The sequence below is a fragment of the Phyllopteryx taeniolatus genome, chromosome 10 (genome assembly GCF_024500385.1).
Source record: "Phyllopteryx taeniolatus isolate TA_2022b chromosome 10, UOR_Ptae_1.2, whole genome shotgun sequence".
NCBI classification, from domain to species: Eukaryota; Metazoa; Chordata; class Actinopteri; order Syngnathiformes; family Syngnathidae; genus Phyllopteryx; species Phyllopteryx taeniolatus.
The window spans coordinates 10,608,983-10,629,719 of NC_084511.1; the positions used below are offsets into that span (position 1 = coordinate 10,608,983).

General features: G+C 40.6%; 1 protein-coding gene across 10 annotated transcripts in view; it reads left to right on the forward strand.

Moving 5' to 3' along the window:
• Nucleotides 1–20,737, forward strand: part of diaph2 (diaphanous-related formin 2) — a 563,702-nt gene that overhangs the window by 138,350 nt on the left and 404,615 nt on the right. For all 10 annotated transcript variants that reach the window (XM_061787877.1, XM_061787869.1, XM_061787876.1 and 7 more), the window contains one exon: nucleotides 19,261–19,400. In XM_061787877.1, coding sequence (XP_061643861.1) covers nucleotides 19,261–19,400 — 140 coding nt within the window. The remainder of the gene's footprint in view (nucleotides 1–19,260; nucleotides 19,401–20,737) is intronic.

Here is a 20,737-nt window from a genome sequence, read left to right on the forward strand (position 1 = left end):
TGTCACGCGCACCCTTCCCCCTTTACGTCCGCATGCTGTCCTCAGTCACGTCCGCCTTTCCTCTATATAAGTCAGTCAATCAGAACGCTCATTAAAGTCAAACAACAACATTTACAGATTTTGGAACTCGGTGCACACATAAGGCGCGCTGCATTATAAGGCGCCCTGTCCATTTTGGAGTAAATTTAAGACTTTTAAGTGCGCCTTATGGTCGTGAAAAAACGGTATATGGTAACCTGAGGTTTCAATAATGCAGTCAAATACAATACATGACCCCACTTTGAAAGGTCTTGAATCTCACTTAATTCACATAGTGTATGCCCATATTACTGTATGTAGCATTTTATTAAGTATTTTTTTTTTTTTTTTTTTTTTTTTTTTTTTTTTACAGTCGTACTTTTTATCCCCCCCACAGGTCAAGTTTTGTATTTGTAAAATTGTATTTGAAACTTAAATCTAGTTCTTCTCCTGTTTTACTTTTTTTCCCCAAATGTATTTGAATGTTCCATTCTTGAAGAAACAATCATGTTGAGCTGGATCGCGGTGCATTAGAACCTGGACCTTTGGCCTGCATACCGTGGTTCCACTATACTATACACAGTATATTTTCTTTGCCAAATGAAAAGGGCATACGAAGGACAAACGAGCATATAATAGCCATCATATTTGAGGCCAGTCTGTACACGTCCTCATTAATTTATTGTTTGAGCGTTGTTTTTTCCTGTTAACAAACCTGCTTCATCGTCATCCTCCCAACTTTCTGTGCGCACTTACTGTTCATAGCTCTTGACTTTCATATCCAGGTTCCCAGAGATGGAGGCAAGAGTTCATTTAGCCTTCACGTTGCAATCAATGCAGTTGAGACCAAAGTAAAAACCTAAATGAGATCCTGTGTGACTTAACCTCCTTAGCAGTCTTACGTAACAATCTTCTTCATACCCCTTGTGCCATGACAATGGAAGGATGTCAAGGGGAGAGATGAGCTGGCTTGTACATTCACTTCAAATTTGGGAAACAATTGAACATTGCTTTGTTTTTATCATTCGAAGAAACTTTCAGGACAACATGAGGATTGAAAATAATAGCTTATATCAAATACACTGTGGGTGAGTCAATAGGATTTGATTTTAGGTTGAGTCGGCAGAGGACAAATCCGTATCTCCCCATAAATCTCTAATCCACAGCTTCCATTTCCTATACAGTGTGACCTCCGTAAAATTCACACAAGTTGGAGTTCAGCCCAAATTATTAGGAAAAATCCATCTCAAAATTCACAAACAAACTTGGCAGGCATTTCAACAACAAACCTTCCTGGAAAAAATGACATCAGCAACTGCACGATGTGTTTTGTCTTTTTTCTTAGATTTTTTTTCCCTGTTTTTGATGAGACAACAAAAGTGCCTTACATTATTTACAAACTAAAGAAACGGCGTCATATGACAACTTGTGTTTAACTTCAGAGGCTCTACTGTTGTCATATTGTTGTGTAGTTTTCATATTAAAATATTTCCCGTCCCTCATCTCTAGTCAGTAGGTCCAAGTATTTCATTTTGTCACACCGCTACAAATAAACACATCTCTCCGCAGGAAGTGTGCACTCAATTTTATTTACGCGACTCCCCATGCTCTCTCGTACCTGAGAGTGAGCAGCTTCTGTCTTTTATAGGGTTGGAATTGAAATTCAGCACAGACAGTAAGTACTGCATAAGTGCTTAGAAGGATTCTCCACACAACCATTCCCCATTCCCACAAAAAGCTAACATTTAACATGTGCCATTCCGTAGCTATAGCATTGCCTCATGTCAGACGTTAATTTCATAGTATTAGGCTTTGTTGGTCATTGTTTATACTGTACCAAATTTGTCAGATTTTTGTAAATTTTTAAGCCACCAGTTCACTTGCAATAACTTATGAGAGCCTCACTAAAAGTATTACGAGCGCTCCACTGGTCTTTCATTGGATTTCGTGACTCACTCACGATGGAAAACAATGCGGCAGAATGAGATAAATCTAATCTTATATTATTTCTGTCAAAACCTGACACTGGCTCTACCCACAATGCAACAGTTGTCTCAGTGCTCGTTAATTCCCTTCAGTCAACATTCCAGGGCTACAGCCCCATGCAGCTGTCACATCGCACTATCTCCACAATTTACACAACATGCAATCATTTTTTAGATGTGTTTTCACACCATGCCATATTATTATAACACACTTTTGCATATAAAATCAATACATATGTAGAGATTAGAATGTAAATGCATTTGTTCACCAAAAGCTCACTTGAATTAGGTTTGTTAATAACTTAATGCAGCAATGTGCTCGAGATAATATAGTAGGAAATATAAATATGGAAAAAATACTCCTCAAACATGGGTGATACGATGCACTGAAAAGCATATTGTGTTATTTAAAAGCTCTACAGTGGAACCTCTATGTCGTGATCTGTGTTTTTGTTAAGCTTATATTCGGTTTTGTTTCATGTAATGTCTTGGTTTCCTGCGTCCAATGTTCATTTAGTTTCAAGGCTCGAAATATATATTTTTTTATTTGAGGAGCAGTTTTGCTAATCATTTCTTGATTTGAGGAGCAACATTCTAATTTTGAGGAGAGATTATTTTTTTTTTACGGTTAATCGCACAGGGACCAGAAACAAGGGTTTTATTAAACAATAAAAATATGACAATTTAGCGGAGTTGAATGTAGGGCTGCAGTTATAGAATATTTTAGTACTCGAGTATTCCGCTGAAAATTCTATCTAACACTTTTAATACTTGCATAAACTATATTTTTGCTTGGTTAAAGAGCAGTTATGAATACAAAAGAGAAAATAAGACCTTTCACTTAATAACATTTCCTTTTATATAATCTACAGTTTTTATTTTTTTAAATTCACATTGTGCATAAAAAATAAGACTTTCATTGGGAAAAAAAAAAAAGTAATTATCAGCCTTCACTTACGCAGGTCGCATTTTGTGACATTAATACATTAGTTTCATGGTCGTACATTTATGAACTTAGACCAGCTGGCTAGGAATAACACACATTCTTTATACTACCAGAAGTTTTGAAAGTGTTCCAACTAAAATGAAGAAACCTTGAGAGAAAACATCCAAAAGCCTAGTCTATTATTTTCTCTTATTCATATCCGAACATCTTTGTCACATGTTTTACCTACATGACTCAAAATGTAGCCACTTACAGATCAGATTGTAGTATACTGGCCATATGTCACACAGTGCCTAAACTGAGCAAAACTTTGAAGCACCCTGTATGCATGTATGAATGTGTGTATGCTGCGTTATACTATACTTGTCACCTTCGTTAAATAAACAAGCCATACATTTGAATGTACTCATAATTAACAGAGACCATCCCGAGGGCTCACATAATTTTATTAAGGTAGACTAACATTGAGCTTACTGATTGGGGCTATCTTCATTTTACTTTGTCTCGGGTCCCACGACGTGGCTTCATATTCGGCTTCTCCCAGTCTGTCTTGCAACAATTACATGTCACGGGTGCAAAACACAACAATCTCTCATTCGCAGTTATGTTATTCAGTATGTTTTATGAGCGGCAAAATGCAAATTTTGACTCGCAAATAGCGATGCGAGACAGCTGAATTTGAGTTTTCATTCTCACCCGTTCTTCTCAGTCCTTCTTCTTTGTGTGTGCTAATCAACTCCCTCCAGCCACTTGTCTTGTCCAGGTGTGCATCTTTGTCATGTCAGTTTGCTTATATTTATTTCCTGGACCCTCATTTATCAAAGAGTGCGTAGAACAGGTTGTACATTCATTCGTATGACTGAAATTTAGAATGTGTGTACGTGCAAAACAATCCATATTTATCAAACCTGTGGGCACCTGTCGCATGCACACCAGTAAGCAATGTGTGTTGATAAATCCCACCTGTTCTAAATTCCCAAACTCGCACACATCACGCCTCCAGTTGACCATATACGGTATGGTAGCAACAATTCCTTTAGAATGCAGGTATTGACTTCCCTCTCAAAAAAACAGGGCGAATAAAATGTCTATCACGAGCGAAACAGACAGGAAGTTGTGTGAGAAGTGGAAATGTAACCCAGCTGTAATTTGACTTAATAGGTTACAGAAAAAAAACAAAAAAAACAACAACAACAGCATACTGTTTGAAACAAAGCAGGTGTCACCAACAACATGCAAAAAAATGATATGGCATGGTGGGAGAATTTAACCGCTGCTGTTAATTCTATCGATCAGAGGGGGGGGGGGGGGGACAACATTATACATGCAGCCTGCCATCCTTAACCCCAGTTCCTATGAAGGCGCACATGCATCCACGGAGCTATTCTGAAGAATGAATGAATAAATCGTGCATTTCTCCAGGCGATCAGACTATTTGTGCATTGATTGAATGAAATCCATTCCTGTTCGTGTAGCTGAATTTGATGTATGATGGTGCTTTAAATGAAATGTGGGTGCAATCTGTGGCTCAAAATTTATGTTCGAGAGAGCCTTGTTTAGTTTCAGCTTGTTGGTGATCTCTGTATGGCAATTGTGGATGTAAGGAGCTAGGGAAGTAATCGAACAGCAGCACGATTCGGCTTAGCGTCCATTGTGAAATTTGTCACCGATCTCCTGTTAAAATGTCCCTGGTACCCACAAGTTCCAGTGATGACAGCTGGATGTGCGCTCGGATTACTTTGGAGACCCTGTATTTGTAGTTTCTCTGTTCTATCACAAGATTTTGTCTGTAGCATGGTCAGAGATGTGTGTAAATTCACATACGACACTACGCATCAATCTGTACTTTGCAGTGGTGTTTTGGTTCACAGTGTTGCTTTGTATCTTTCTTTTTTGAGACTTTGCAAATGTAGTATTTAGATTTCATTCTGACCTTTACTTGGACAAGCATTTGGGAATCTATCTGGGACTTCCACAAGGTGGTCAACAGAGGCTACCAAGTAAAGGTTAAGTTTCGTTGTCACATTGTTTTCCTGCCCAATTCATAGCCACACATTTTTTCACCTGTTTCCACACCTCGTTCCACGCCTGTCCTGTTATGTCCTCATTCAGTGTCCCAGTCGCGTGCTTCCGACCCAGTCCCCAAGTCAACTCGTTCACTGGCAGTTTCTTCACCTTGTCCCGTGTCACCCGTTTTTCCTAGTTCACCTGCTCTACTTCCTCCACACTCTTGTGTCTCTCTTGGAAGGCAAAATATTATTTGGGTCGTAATTGGCGTAAAAAGCTTGCCAACATCTGCTTTAAACGTGTTATGTATACATCTGCATTCAACTTTCTAGGTTCCACTATATTTCATATCAGCTGTAGTGTTAGGGAATATCTATCTGCTATATTGTTATTTTTTGTACAATGAAACACAAGACATTAAATTCCTTTGTTGTTAGACATTTTTCAGATGGTGTTTCTAACAGCGATGCTGCTGCTATATTGAAGGTCAACCATAAATGGGATTAAAGCCATAGAAGCTTGCTGACAGCGTCTATTGGTATGCCCTCTCCTTGGCCACATCTGGGTCGCAGCCAGTCGGGCCGGAGATGTTTGTCGTGGTTTTTGTGTGTGTGTGTGTGTGTTTGGCAAAAGCTTGAACTGTCTTGAACTGTGACATTCTGAAAGTGAAATACAGGGCATGTCCCTTTGAGAGCTAAATGCAGTGGAGAAGAGGGTCAAGGTGGACATAACACAAATAGGTTAACCTTGACCTAATTAAAAGTCCCCTATTTTTGCTAGTTGGACCTCTTTAGAGTGACTCTCTAACATGGACTTAGTAGAAAAATGTGAATTTCATTAAAAAAAAAAAACACTTTTGTTTTGTCATACAGGTGTCCAGAAAAGGCCCCTCTGACAGCTAATTCTGTTTGAGTTGAGTTTTGTATCCACTTTGTCCATATTTGGCTAAGACCGGCCCCTTTCCTCTGATTGGTTGCTTCCGTGTAGAAGACACACTTGCAAGAGCACACGCGTTATGTTGACAGCACTGGCTCGGGAGTGGAAAGGGAAGGCGGATATCTTCGCTAGTGACGTAGATGAGCTTGAAAAATTCAAATGACCTGATCTCAGTTCTCGGCAGAAAAACGTCTGTAACTCAGGAAAGTGTGGACGATTTTGATTCATATTTCACGTTTACTGAGGCACCATATAAACAATATTACATCACAAATACTAGAAGTTGGTTTGGCAAAATGTGGGACCTTAAAGACTTTGAAAAATGAAAGGTTCAGGTAAAACATTAAGCAGGTCCTCGAATCCCCACAGCTGCAAAAAAACTTAGTGTGCCGGTTATTGCCACAGTTATTGCATCTATCAAAATCGAACCTTGTGGTGCTGAATTATTTATAATTTTGAGGTTTAGGGCGAGTCATCAAACTCAAATTCTTTGTAATTTACTTCCACCCATCTGTCTTGTTAATGTGGTTCAGATTTGGTTGCAATCAAGGACGTCTGATTTTGAAGGACCCCCGAAAATGGACAAAATGACTAAAATGGCAGATTCAAAACTTTCGTCTTTTCATGGCTGGGTTCTTTTCAGGGGTGTAATTAAAATAGACATGCTTACGAAATTTCATTCTACCGAATAAAACAAATTCAGATAATTAATTTGGCCTCACATCTGCCTCATTGTCAATAGTTTTTGGGTTTGAACCTCATCTCCAGCCTTCCTGTGTGGAATGTGAGTGTGAATATTTAGTTTTCTGTAAGGTAAGTACCCTGCAATTGGTTGGCAACCAATCTGGGGTGTAACCCACCTCATGCCAGTCATTTGAAGTAGGTTCCAGCTGATCTGTGACCTAAATGAGGATGGGCTCTACAGAAAATTGATGGATAGATGGATAATCAAGACAAATAAATGAAGCAATTTCAAAGAGCCTTCTCACTGCATGCTCGGGCCCTAAATAATATGATATACTGTACTTCCCATCATGTTTATGAAAGCTATTAATAGTCACCAGTCAGCAACTGCTTTGTTGACAAATCGTTAACTGTGACATGGAAATGGTTCAAAAGCACATTATTCCTAAAAAAGAGTTTTCTATTTATAATGCAGCCTTTTACAAAGATAAATAGTCTTTTATTTGTCTGTCAGGATGTGATTATGGGGGCTGAAAGGATGTAGTTAAATGGAATTGCTTGAAAGTAATCTTTTTTACTTGAAACGTAAATTCGAGTCAAACATCACAGAGCAAACACTTGCCTCATGTTAACAAAACATAAATTAATCATAGGTTTAGAATCTAGATGGAGCCTGTGGAATTGGCATGTGACAAATAAATATGTAGATGTATGCACCTGCCTGTCAGGGAATTGTCTTTACGAGGTAGTCACAACACTTTCTTTATGGACATATTTAATATCTTTGGGTTTGTGCTTGTGTATACTTTTGGGATCACACAATACACACAATATACAGTATGCCCAAACCATTACTTTTAAAGTCAAAATGGCAGTGTTTGTGCCCTTATCTCATTGTTTTCTCCCGGCCCCCACCCCTTCTCAGCTCAGTGGCGTTGTCTTGTAACACAACCAGCCTGATTATTGAGAAAACGTTGGTGGCCCTAATTCCATAGACGTTATCGGTGAGCCGCCCAGCTGCAAAGCTCTGCTTTCCTTTTTTTTCCCGACTGTAAAATGGCAGCAGGAAAATAAAAAGAAAAGAAATACCTGTCACCCAGGGGTCAAAAACACCTCACTGTAGACAGAGTGAGAAACTGTCAGGCAGATATGACAGTGTTGGGCAAAAAAATGCAATGATTAGAGAAAGAAAGGCTTGGTCGCATGGTCTGCTGGGAAATCCCCCCACTGAGCTGGGAGCCCTGTGCTCTGGCGGTGAGATGAAATGTGTTATCTTTCGGTGGCAGGTCTCTGTCCTTTAAAGTAGGGAAGCTCAGGACAAATCATTGTCCAGCCAGCCGCAATCTCAACCAATCCATGTTGCCTTTGACCTTTACCACCATTGCCACAAACGTTCGGCCAACTGTATATTATGCTAAATGTGAAGATGGCTCATTTATTTAATATGGCCAAACCTCATATTCTGTGTTACTTCCAGGGCCTCGTTTCCACTAAGCATTAGGCTCCTGTCAGCCTTGCTTTTTCAGGATGGAATCTCCTACATGTGGTACCTGTGTGTCAGATTGTGTGCAAATGAAAATTAATATAACATGTAAAATAACAATAGCATTTATATTTTATTCCTGCCACACTACTAAATCCGTAAGGGGGTCGGCCTTTTATTCTACAACTGCTTTTAATAATATTAAACAATCAGCAGTATGTAACAATGTCATATTGTCATGTGAAACTAGTTTAAATTGAAACATATCCATATCATTAAGGAAAAATGCAGGGAAAATGACAAGAACCAAATTAGATTTTTTTTTAAATCAAATTGGGATAAAGAAAATGTCAACATGCAACTCAGAGACATAACAAATATGACATCTACTGTAACTTCATCCGTCACTATAAAACCCAAAAAGGATATAGTGGGGCAAAAAAGTATTTAGTCAGCCACCAATTGTGCAAGCTCTCCCACTTAAAAAGATGAGAGAGGCCTGTAATTTCCATCATAGGTATACCTCGCCTATGAGAGACAAAATGAGAAAAACAAATCCAGAAAATCACATTGTCTGATTTTTAAAGAATGTATTGGCTAATTATGGTGGGGGAAAAGTATTTGGTCAATAACAAAAGTTAATTTCAATACTTAAACCCTTTGTTGGCAATGACAGAGGTCAAACGTTTTCTGTAAATCTTTTTCACACACTGTTGCTGGTATTTTGTCCCATTCCTCCATGCAGATCTCCTCTAGAGCAGTGATGTTTTGGGGTTGGGAAACATATACTTTCAACTCCCTCCAAAGATTTTCCATGGGGTTAAGATCTGGAGACTGGCTAGGCCACTCCAGGACCTTGAAATGTTTCATACGAAGAAGCCACTCCTTCGTTGCCTGGGCGGTATGTTTGGGAACATTGTCATGCTGAAAGACCCAGCCACGTTTCATCTTCAATACCCTTGCTAATGGAAGCAGGTTTTCACTGAAACTCTCACGATACATGGCCCCATTCATTCTTTCCTTTACATGGATCAGTTGTCATGTTCCCTTTGCAGAAAAACAGCCCCAGAGCATGTTGTTTACACCCCCATGCTTCACAGTAGGTATGGTGTTCTTTGGATGCAACTCAGCATTCTTTCTCCTCCAAACACGACAAGTTGAGTTTTTACCAAAAAGTTCCGTTTTGTATTCATTTGACCACATGACATTCTCCCAATCCTCTTCTGGATCATCCAAATGCTCTCTAGCAAACTTCAGACGGGCCTGGACATGTACTGGCTTAAGCAGGGGGACACGTCTGGCACAGCAGGATTTGAGTCCCTGGCGGTGTAGTGTGTTACTGATGGTAGCCTTTGTTACTTTGGTCCCAGCTCTCTGCAGGTCATTCACTAGGTCCCCCGTGTGGTTCTGGGATTTTTGCTCACCGTTCTTGTGTTCATTTTGACCCCACGGGGTGAGATCTTCGTGAAGTCCCAGATTGAGGGAGATTATCAGTGGTCTTGTATGTCTTCCATTTTCTAATAATTGCTCCCACATTTGATTTCTTCACACCAAGCTGCTTACGTATTGCAGATTCAGTCTTCCCAGCCTGGTGCAGGTCCACAATTTTGTTTCTGGTGTCCTTCGACAACTCTTTGGTGTTGGCCATAGTGGAGTTTGGAGTGTGATGGTTGAGGTTGTGGACAGGTGTATTTTATATTGATAACGCCAAGACCTACCCGTGTGGACGCCTACCCGTGTGGACGCCTCGGTTACGTGCTCTCTGGTATTGTCTATGTTTTTGTGTTTTTCGTTCGTCTTTGGAGACATTACGTGACTCACTTACACAAGGGAAGTACTTGCTAAACATCAGGGAGTCTAACCCAGACTTTCTTTCACCAACTTTCGCAAATCCGCTCAGTTTTTTCCCCGAGATAAGGCTTCTTTATACTTGTGCAGACGGCGACTGCGCTGACGTCACTGCGGCTATCCCGCATGCAGTTTGCCTTGATACTCGAGCCCAACCCACACGCGCTGTTTTGAAAGTGTGCTGCAGTTCTCCTCCGAGTCGGGGTGTCGCTACAGCTTGTATTGGCTAGGACGCCACAGGGTGGAGTTTCCTCTGCATTTTGTGGCCATTTCTGGTAGCCGTTTTTCCTTTTCTTTCCGTAACAAGGAACAAAGCAACAACAGTGGCGACCGTGGAACAGAGTCTGCCAGAACAAATGGACCTAGATGACCAGACGATACGTTTAATTATGCTGCTTAATCGATCGAGAAGACGGCGGCGTAGGTGCTATGTGGATCCGGGAGGAACGCTGATTACATCATCACAGCATGTGACTAAAACGGACCAATCATGAGAGATGATCTCCGCGGCATTCTACACGCAGCAACATTTTTTGCCGTGTGCGCGTCAAGCTACGCAGAGGGGCCGCGCCGGCCAATTCCTCAGTCACGTGATGCAATGCGGGCGTTGTCAGCCGCGCGACCGCGGGAAGATAAAGAGGCCTTTACTCACTGGGGTAGCGACTGCGGTCTATGGCGCATAGAGGCGAAGGCGACGCCACAGAGGGAAGCGAGCCGGCATCCAAGTGAAGCTGCGCAAGAGAGCATACAGATTGGTGTTCCCGTCGATCCACCTCACGAATCTACGCTCCCAAAATGGACGAGCTTCATCTTCTGATAAAGACCAGTAAAGACTTCGGACATTCCGTCGTCCTGTGGTTTACGGAGACTTGGCTTTGTGAGGCTGTCCCCGACGGCGGCGTTATGTTTCCTGGCTTCCAACTTCACCAAGCAGACCGCGTCATTGAGTTATCGGAGAAAACAAAAGGCGGCGGGATATGCTTTTATAGCAATGAAAAATGGTGTACGGACATCACGGAGCTCAGCACACTCTGCAGCCTGTATGTTTTGGCTTTTATTGCTCAGTGACTGTTTTTGTCAATGTCTTTATGTCTCAAAAGTATTCTCTGTCAATTGACTGTCTGTAGTCTTACTAGAGTGGCTCCAACTACCGGAGACAAATTCCTTGAGTGTTTTTGACATACTTGGCAAAATAAAGATGATTCTGATTCTGATAACGAGTTCAAATACAGGTAACAAGTGGAGGACAGATGAGCCTCTTGAAGAAGAAGTTACAGGTCTGTGAGAGCCAGAAATCTTGCTTGTATGTAGGTGACCAAATACTTATTTTCCACCATAATTTGCTAATAAATTCTTCATCCAAAATACCGGCAACAGTGTGTGAAAACCTTGTGAAGACTTACAGAAAACATTTGACCTCTGTCATTGCCAAAAAAGGGTATAACACTAAGTATTGAGATGAACTTTTGTTATTGACCAAATACTTTTTACCCCACCTTAATTAGCTAATAAATTCTTTAAAAATCAGACAATATGATTTTCTGGATTTTTTTTTTTTCCCCCCTCATTTTGTCTCACATAGGTGAGGTATACCTATGATGAAATTACAGGCCTCTCTCATCTTTTTAAGTGGGAGAACTTGCACAATTGGTGGCAGACTAAACACTTTTTTTGCCCCACTGTACGTTGGAAGCGTTTACAATGGAAACACAATAAATTGTGTACTGAAGTGTACTGAACCAAAATGTACTGCTTGGTAGAACTATTTCTCAGGTTTTTAATCAGTAAGAAAATGGTGACACGTCTTTTTTGCAGTGTCGTTTTTCCATGTGCTGTCCCTACTCGTCTCACCCAAGCCTCTTATTGTTTAATATCTTGGTATGCAGTAATTACTCAGATCATATCTATGTTTTATTTTAAGACCACCGGGACACTCTTTTTAAATTAAAATTATGTACAAGGTGTAATTATCATAATTAGAGCACTGAGGCAATATAATAATCACAACAGACAAATGGGTCAGGAAATTAATGCATCAATGAAAATAGACAAATGAATGGAACATTGAGTACAGTATACACATGTTGGGGCAATATGTTCTATATTCGTGTAATAAACACAAAAAAACACCCAAAGCAGATAGACAGAATACAGTTTGCAATATCTTCTGCTTTACATGACAGCTGCTGTCAGACTTATGCTATACTAAATATGAGTTACTTCACGATCACCAACATACTGTACATGTGTTTGCAGTTACGTTCCATTTCCATCATGGAGTTTAAAAAAATTAAGCTCTCACCTTTTGTTGAAGACCAAAACGTTTCCACTGTATGTCTAAATCATCCATCATCTATCTAATCTATCATGATTGAATGTTGTTGCTAGGAAATGCCACACATGCTTATATTTGAAAGTGAGATGGAAGGGTAAGAATAGACGAGGCGAAGGTGCAGCAGGTTTCAGGCCAGACAGACACATTGTCGCCATCTGGTTTTTCCGGTAAGCTGACAGAGAAGCTGAATAATGTATCCGTTAGTCTGCCAAGTGTGCCGAGCACTGGGCACTGAGTGCAGTGCGCCGCCAGCTTGTTATGGGCTCATTACAGGTGAAGATGACATGTTGAGGTGCAGTCGCCTTTGCTATGTCTCCCTGCCCTGCCCTTCAGAGATAGCGCAGCTCCGTCACGCCCTGCACCATACAGAAGGTGGACCGTGATGGAGGAGGGTAGAATGAGCCTCCATCCTGCCCTAACCCGCCCAAATGAAAGTGACAGGCTCCCAAAAGTAATTGCTCCCTACACTAGTTTCTTTGGCAGGAAATACTGTTATCGACAAATAGGGGCTTAAATAAGCGAGAGGAGATGAGGATCTCGGTTGTGGTCAAAAGGCAGTGCGTCTGTGTGTCCACAAGTGAATAACTTACACTCTTATGATGGTCTGTATATCTGCCCACCCTGCATACACTTTCTTTGACTGTCCTTCTGACTGTTCTCCCTTTACCTTTCTCTCAGAGGTCTCTTTTGTTCAGCTTCAGCTGACTGTTTTTCTTGAGCCTTTGGGGCACAACTCCTTTTCTGAGTAACCAGCGTCCTTCTGCTCAGATTGTATTTCTGCTGCCCGAGTGGCAGTGGAATGTTTATATGGTCCCAGGACTCTTCTTATGTGGGACAGGGTTGTGAAAGGGTAGTTAGAACTAAGACGTCAGAAAGAGCCTGTGGTGAAGCTCAGGTCTCACAGATGAAATGATAGTGAAAAAGTGATGGAAAATGTTAACTTTTCAGTATCGTAAGTGTTACTGCGGACATAAGGATGTCTAACAATGTACTGTATATTGGGTGGTGAAGCGATATCTTCTGTCTTCAAAAGCGATTCATTTTTGGAAGACCATTTGGTATCAAGGACATTTTATCCCTAAAACCAAGGTCTCTTTCAACCTCAGTCGTTGTAGTGCAGCCTACTTTTGATCTCAAATGCATTAGTCAGCTACACTATGTTCTGGCATTCAGTCGCCACACTCTACCTAGCTGTTCGTCTTTGTGGAGTGGAAGTTTTGACACATTTTGTTCATCTTTTCTTTGAAGTGTGTGACCCTTTGTGTTTTGGAGGGATTTGGTGTCTTACACTGGACACTAAAGTAGCATTTACAATCCCTCAAAGGTCAATATAAAGATAACTGTTTATTTAAGGCACCACTTCCAAATGTTTTAAAACCATGGTCTTCAACACCAGAACCCGTTCAACCTTTTCCAATACCTCCCAGTCCAACACACGTCTGGTCTTCCAATTAGTCCTTTATGGTTTTTTTTAACTTGATTGTTGCACCTTTCCATTTCCATGTTTCCAGTTTTGGATAGCGAAACGTCATAGACAAAGATGGGATAGCTGCCAGTGGCCAAAGAGCAATTTGAACTTGCATTTTGTTTTTATTGAACAATTACATTATATGGAAGATCTTATTATACAGACACATAGATACGCTGATTAACTTGCTACCAGTCCAGCATATACCTCGCCTTTCACCCCAGTCAGCTGGGATAGGCTCCAGCTCATATACGAGCCTAATGAATTTGGACAAGCAGTAAAGGAAAATAGAGAGTAGATCATAATTTCGTGGGGAAAAAAAAACATGTAAAAATTAAACTTTTTAGCCTATTTATTTTTACCTCTGAGGGCTGCATTCAACAAATACTTGCTTTCATCTATAGGCTAATCTATAGGCTAGTGTCATACATCAAGTTAGGAATCAACCTTTTGTGGCACTTTTATTAATGTACATCTCTAAATAATTGGTCTATTATGGACAAAATCTTAATGCATCTGCTAGGATATTGGCAATGCAGACGTTTCACCTTCCAAACACAATATAACTTAAAAAATGTATCCAAAATAACACGAATACTTTCTTCCATCCACTTTTGAAATGGATGATGACCCAAAGAGGGGTTTGCACAAGTGATTATTCCTTTTGCAAACTGTTTAATTGTTTTCAATGCAATCTCCGAAAAGTTCTAGGACTGGTGTCATAAAAGATACTTTCCAACCCAAACTACAAACTACAAATAATTTTTTTCCCCCCTTCATTGTGGGCCAGATGATCAACCAGCACGTCCACAAAGAGATCCCGAGCCTTTTGCTTCATTCAGTGCGCAAGAAAAGGTGTGATTTGTGGCAGGACAACTCATGGCTGCTTCTCCATGACAACGGACCTGCTCACAATACCCCGAGCATCATACAGTTCCTGGCTGTCAAAATGGTTGTGCTGCAGCAACCTCCCTACTCACCCAACCTGGCTTACTGTGAATTTTTCCTTGACGACCGAGCTGTGGAGGATCCCAGAAGAATCCTTTCAGCAGTGCACAAAGACACGCCAGAGAAGGCTGGCAAAGTTCATTACACTCGAGTGGGATTACTTCAAAGGAGAAAGTTTGTAGATTGGATTTGAAACATATCTTTTGTGACGCCTGTCCTGAAGTTTTCTCACACACCTGGTCTTTAACTTGTACCTTTTACCAATGCTGGAACTTTTCTGACACATCTGGTCTTTAACTTTATGGGCTCTATTTTTGTAGACACTGCGTCTGCATGCAGTGGAGTGCGGAAGCTGGCATATCCTGATTTTCTTGCAAGTGCAAAGCTCACTGCACATTTGCTAATTTGGCAGACTGGTCTGCTACAAGATGGGCATTCCGGTGCTGCAAAGGTCTGTCCTTTGACTTGAGCCTGGTGGAGTAGCAATTGGTTAGCCGAAAGTTGGTTTAAACATGGACATATTTAAGTCGCAAGCGGTTATCACCAGCTCATTCTGTATTTAATAAGGGTTCCCGCTCACATTGTCTGTTGCAAAACAGGCTAAAGAGCAGTGACAATGCCTCAGTCACGCATGGATCGCCGCATGGATCGCTGCAATTGGACATTGTCCTCTTCCGCACAGAGATGTCTCCATGCGAGACTATCATTGTGCCTCATTTAAATGGAATGAGAGGAGCTGCTTGATTGGACATGAAATTGGCTGTGTTTACTCCCACAGCAGGACAGACCTCCCTTTTTAAAATAAGCTGGGTGACGTCTGCAAAATTTCCCTGTCTACCGTGCGGCTCTCTTTCACAAAAATAGAGCCCTATATTTTTTGCGACACCAGTCCATGAACTGACACCTGGTCATTAACATTACAGTAAATCGATCAATATTATGCTTTATATCTGCAACATTTCAACATTTTAAAAATAATTAATATGACAAAGGGTGCAATTAAATCTTGTTTTTCAGTAAATCACATATTTTCTAAGTATGTCGTACTCGCAGAGGATCTTAGTAGGCTTTGTGTACCTGATTTGCGGCTGATTTGCAGCAAATGATCAATTGCTCACTTCAGTCAGGCAACTTTCTGAAATTTCTTGAAGTAGCTGCCATTAAGCCTCTTCTAAAAAAATAGAACGCTGGACGCTTCCATGTTAGCAAGCTATAGACCCATCTCAAAGCTCCCTTTCATAGCCAAGATTGTTGAGAAAGTTATTTTTTAATCAACTCAGCAATTTCTTGAACTTAAATTCACTTTTTGACAAATTTCAATCAGGTTTCCGAACTCATCACAGTATAGAATCTGCTCTTATAAAAGTGCTAAACGATATAAGGTTGAATACTGACTCGGGAAAGGTGTCCATTCTGGTCTTGTTGGATCTCAGTGTGGCTTTTGATATGGTAGATCATAATATACTGCTAAACAGGTTGGAAACGGGTAGGACAAAATGGAAAAGTCCTTAAATGGTTCAGGTCCTAGGACGAAAGGAGTTATTTTGTAACCATTGAAAGTGTTCAATCTCATCGGATGGCATGGCTATGACCCATGTGGTCCCTCAAGGGTCAGTTCTTGGAGGACCACTCCTGTTCAGCCTCTATATGCTAGCCTTGGGTCAAATTCTTGAGAACTTTAATTTTGACTTTCCTAGCTATGCAGACGACACACAGTCATATCTAGCAGTGTCTCCAGATGACTACAGTTCAATTGAGGTGTGGTCTCACTGTTTAAAACAGATAAATAACTGGATGAGCCAAAGTTTTCTTCAATTAAACCACAACAAAACTGAAATAATTGTTTTTGGCAATAAAGAAAAGAGGATTGCTGTTAGTAAATGCCTGGAGTCACTCTCTTTAAAAAACAAAGACCAAGTCCAAAACCTTGGTGTACTGATAGATTCCGACTTGAATTGCAACAAATCAATTACTAACACTGCCTTTTACCATTGGAAGAACATATAGAGAGTGAAGGCTTGCATGTGTCAAGCAGACCAGGAGAAGCTCATCCATACTTTTATCTCCAGTAGACTTGACTATTGTAATGGTCTTTTGACTGGACTCCCCGAAAAGAGCATTAAACAGCTGCAACTCATTCAGAATGCTGCAGCTCGGGTTCTGACCAGAACAAAGAGGTCAGAACATATTACTCCAATTCTAAAGTCTTTACACTGGCTCTCAGTCAGGATTTTGGAATAGATTTTAAAGTTCTGCTACTGGTCTATAAATCACTAAATGGTTTAGGTCCTCAATACATGAAAGAAATGTTCATGGAATGTAAACCTAGAAGGGCTCTGAGATCGACAGACACAGAGTCCAAAGCAAACATGGTGAAGAAGCGTTTAGCTATTATGCTTCGCACAAATGAAATAAGTTGCCAACAGTAGTAATGTCAGCCCCAGGTGTGAATGTTTTTAAGTCCAGGTTAAAAACTCTTCTCCCCCCCCCCCCCCCCCTCATGCTTTTTAGAGCATTTCCACTCTTAAATGATATTACTCGCGCTGTACACTGTACACATTGACTTACCTTGTGTATGAAATGCGCTACATGAATAAATTTGCCTTGCTTTGCCTTTTGTCGTTGAATAATTAATTATTTGAAGGTCAAGTTCCCAAAGACGAGTGAAGGTTGGCCCTCTCTGACTAAATACAATTTGAACACTTTGCTGTCTTTAACAGTGGAATATTTATGCCAACCTTTGTTATAGCAATACTGAATACCTATTTTGACAGCATTTTTTTTAAATTAGGGAGACACACAATCAAATACTGTGTTTCAGTTATTCCACTTGAACATATAAACACTTCTACCTAAATAAGCACCTCACTTTTTCCTGTCCCTCCAAAATGGCTGTTACCTGTAATCTTCACATTTTGTTGAGGCAACCAAAGAACACAAAGGACTTAATTGAGCCCGACTGAACTCTGTTGCTCACGAACACAACAGCGCCTACTGAAGCACATAAACAGATCTGGAGGCTTACCACAATTTGTAAACAAATTGCCTGATCAGAATGAATGATGATCTTACGTATGTGTGTAACCTTATGTTTATCCATCCATCCATTTTCTTTACCGCTTATCCTCACTAGGGTTGCAAGCGTGGCGGAGCCTATCCCAGCTAACTGCGGGCTGGATGCAGGGTACACCCTGAACTGGTTGCCAGCCAATCGCAGGGCACATAAACAAACAATCTTTCACACCTACGGGCAATTTAGAGTCTTCAATCAACTTACCACGCATGTTTTTGGGATGTGGGAGGTAACCGGAATACCCGGAGAAAACCCACGCAGGCACTGGGAAAAGATGCAAATGCTACACAGGCGAGGCTGGGATTTGAACCCCGGTCCTCAGAACTGTGAGGCAGATGTGCTAACCAGTCGTACACTGTGCCGACAACTTACGTTTAATATTATTTTAAATGTGTGATTGTACAAAGAGATGTCTCACCTCATCACCACTTACCATAATAATAAAATACATTCCCCTTACCTCTATTTACTGGAATAATCCCTGTTTGGAATGCCCAAGGTTTTCTTCAGTGTCACATATTAGAACTTCTGTGCTTTATTTAATATGAAGTGCTTATCAATTTGGATGAATATTGAATTCAGCCTTTGTGTTCTACCTCCTACTAGCTTTTCTTCCCAACTTAATTTGTTCGAGTTTGTTGCACACAATAAAAGCAGCTGAAAGTCCCAAGGTAGAACAATGTGGCCTGACCCTTCCTAGAGAGAGCCACTGTGCTGCACGTTTAGTTTGCTTTTTATTGATTTGGGCCCCGTAATGACTGCACCTACTTTTTCTTCTTCTCCCTGGGTGACAACCAAGCCAGGAAACCTCTATTTCTTTGCTACTGCACCACATATTTGTTGGTTTTACTGACACAGAGTTAACTTACTGTCATACGACGATGATGAAGTTGACTTTTAGAGCTGTAAGTTGTGGATTCTGATCACAGTGGTGGGGACTGTGTGTGTGTGTTTGACAGGGGTGGGCTGGGGGGACTACTGCAAATGACTCATAAAAGTAGCACTTATATTGTTTTTTACAACGTACTCGACTGCTCTTGGTTTTGGCTTTCAAAAAAGTGATTCCTTCATGTTGCTTGTGCTTTGCCGCACGGCAGCAGGCACATCACTTTAGCCCAAATAAATGAGCTATCACACTAGCAAAAGTTAAAATTATCACTTTGTTGGAAAACCAGCAGTTTGGGGATCAACACAATGCACATGATTTTGCTGAGCCGTCATGTTCCAAGCATATATAATGCCATTTTTAAATGTTTTTTTTTGTATTATACCTTGACTCAACCCCATCCTGCTGGTCGAAGCAGTGGAAGATAGATAGACATAATTCAAACTGAAAAACTGCCATTAGAATAGGCTCAATGAGTCATGTTTAAAATAATTAAAAAAACTCAGTTTTGTGTGCATGTGCCTATAAAATCAAGCATCATAATTCCAACAATTCACACATATTTATTTTTTAATGCTTAAAAAAGACAGTGTGATGGGTTTATTTTATGGCATCATCATATGAGTTTGTGTTTTGCTTCCAGGGAGGACTGAGGAACAGCAAGCACGAATGTACACTCTCGTCCCAGGAATATGTCCATGAGCTCCGGTCTGGTATCACAGAAGACAAGCTGCTCAATTGCCTCGAGTCACTCCGAGTTTCTCTCACCAGTAACCCTGTCAGGTTAGTACCGCTTTGTATTTGAACTGTACATACTGTATACTATTTTGTAAATGCACTGGAATTTGTTGAGCCTGTACAATTCCCACATTTAGCAGTTTTGGTATCAGTATTTGGTATTACCAAATCAAACAACTGGAATCTCTAAAATTAAGTTAGGCACATATTTTTGTGGGCGGCACGGTGACAGACTGGTTAGAGCGTCTGCCTCGCAGTTCTGAGGACCTGGGTTCAATCCCCGGCCCCGTCTGTGTGGAGTTTGCATGTTCTCCCGGTGTCTGCGTGGGTTTTCTCTGGGAACTCCGGTTTCCTCCCACATCCCAAAAACATGCATGGTAGGTTAATTGACAACTCTAAATTGCCCGTAGGTGTGAATGTGAGTGCAAATGGTTGTTTGTTTATATGTGCCCTGGCTGGCAACCAGTTTAGGGTGTACCCCACCTCCTGCCCGATGATAGCTGGGATAGGCTCCAGCACGCCCGCGGCCCTAGTGAGGAGGAGCGGCTCAGAAAATGGATGGTTGGATGGACATTTTTGTGGAAAATACGCCATTGTGCATGATGTCATGCAAGATATACTCAATTTACTCAAGCCCCAAGTGTTTTACCCCTGGAATTTATTGTTTTAAAAAGTGTGAGCTATGGTTGAAATCTGCATCGATGAAGGCCATTAAATATATTAAAAGGTGTTGAATAGAATATTATGAGATATTGCCCTTTCAAACCATGCATTGTCTGGGAGCCAATGTTGCATTGGTTTGAGAAAGAACATATTAAAAAAAGAAAATAAGGGATTGTATTGTATTTCAGGATTTGCTTATATACCCTGTTACTATTAGCTTCTTTTTACAGTTGCGTGGCAGTTTTATTAGGTGTCACCAACATTAGGCAAGGCACATTTATTTATGTAGTGTTTTTCATACACAAGGTAACTTGCTTTGCAAGATTAAAATAATTTAAAAACAAAGACAAAAAAGACATTTAAAAACAGTGATTAAAATCATATTTAAAAACAGAGCAAAAAGACAAAGTACATAATAATAGACACAATACTAATACATACAGTGCAGGAAAAATGTTTTTTGCTGTAAAATGCTATATCATAAGCATGAGAAAAAAAAATACTTTTTAATCTGGACTGAAAAACATTGGCACTTGGGGCTGACTTCACTTCTGTTGGCAACTGTTGTGTGGAGCATAACAGCTAAATCCTGCTCCACCATATTTGCTTCTGTGCTCCACTATCTAAGTTCACTCAGTATATCTCATAACCCTACTTACTGGGTTTATAGACCATTAGCATCTCTTTAATGTATTCAGGACCTAAACCATTGAAACCAG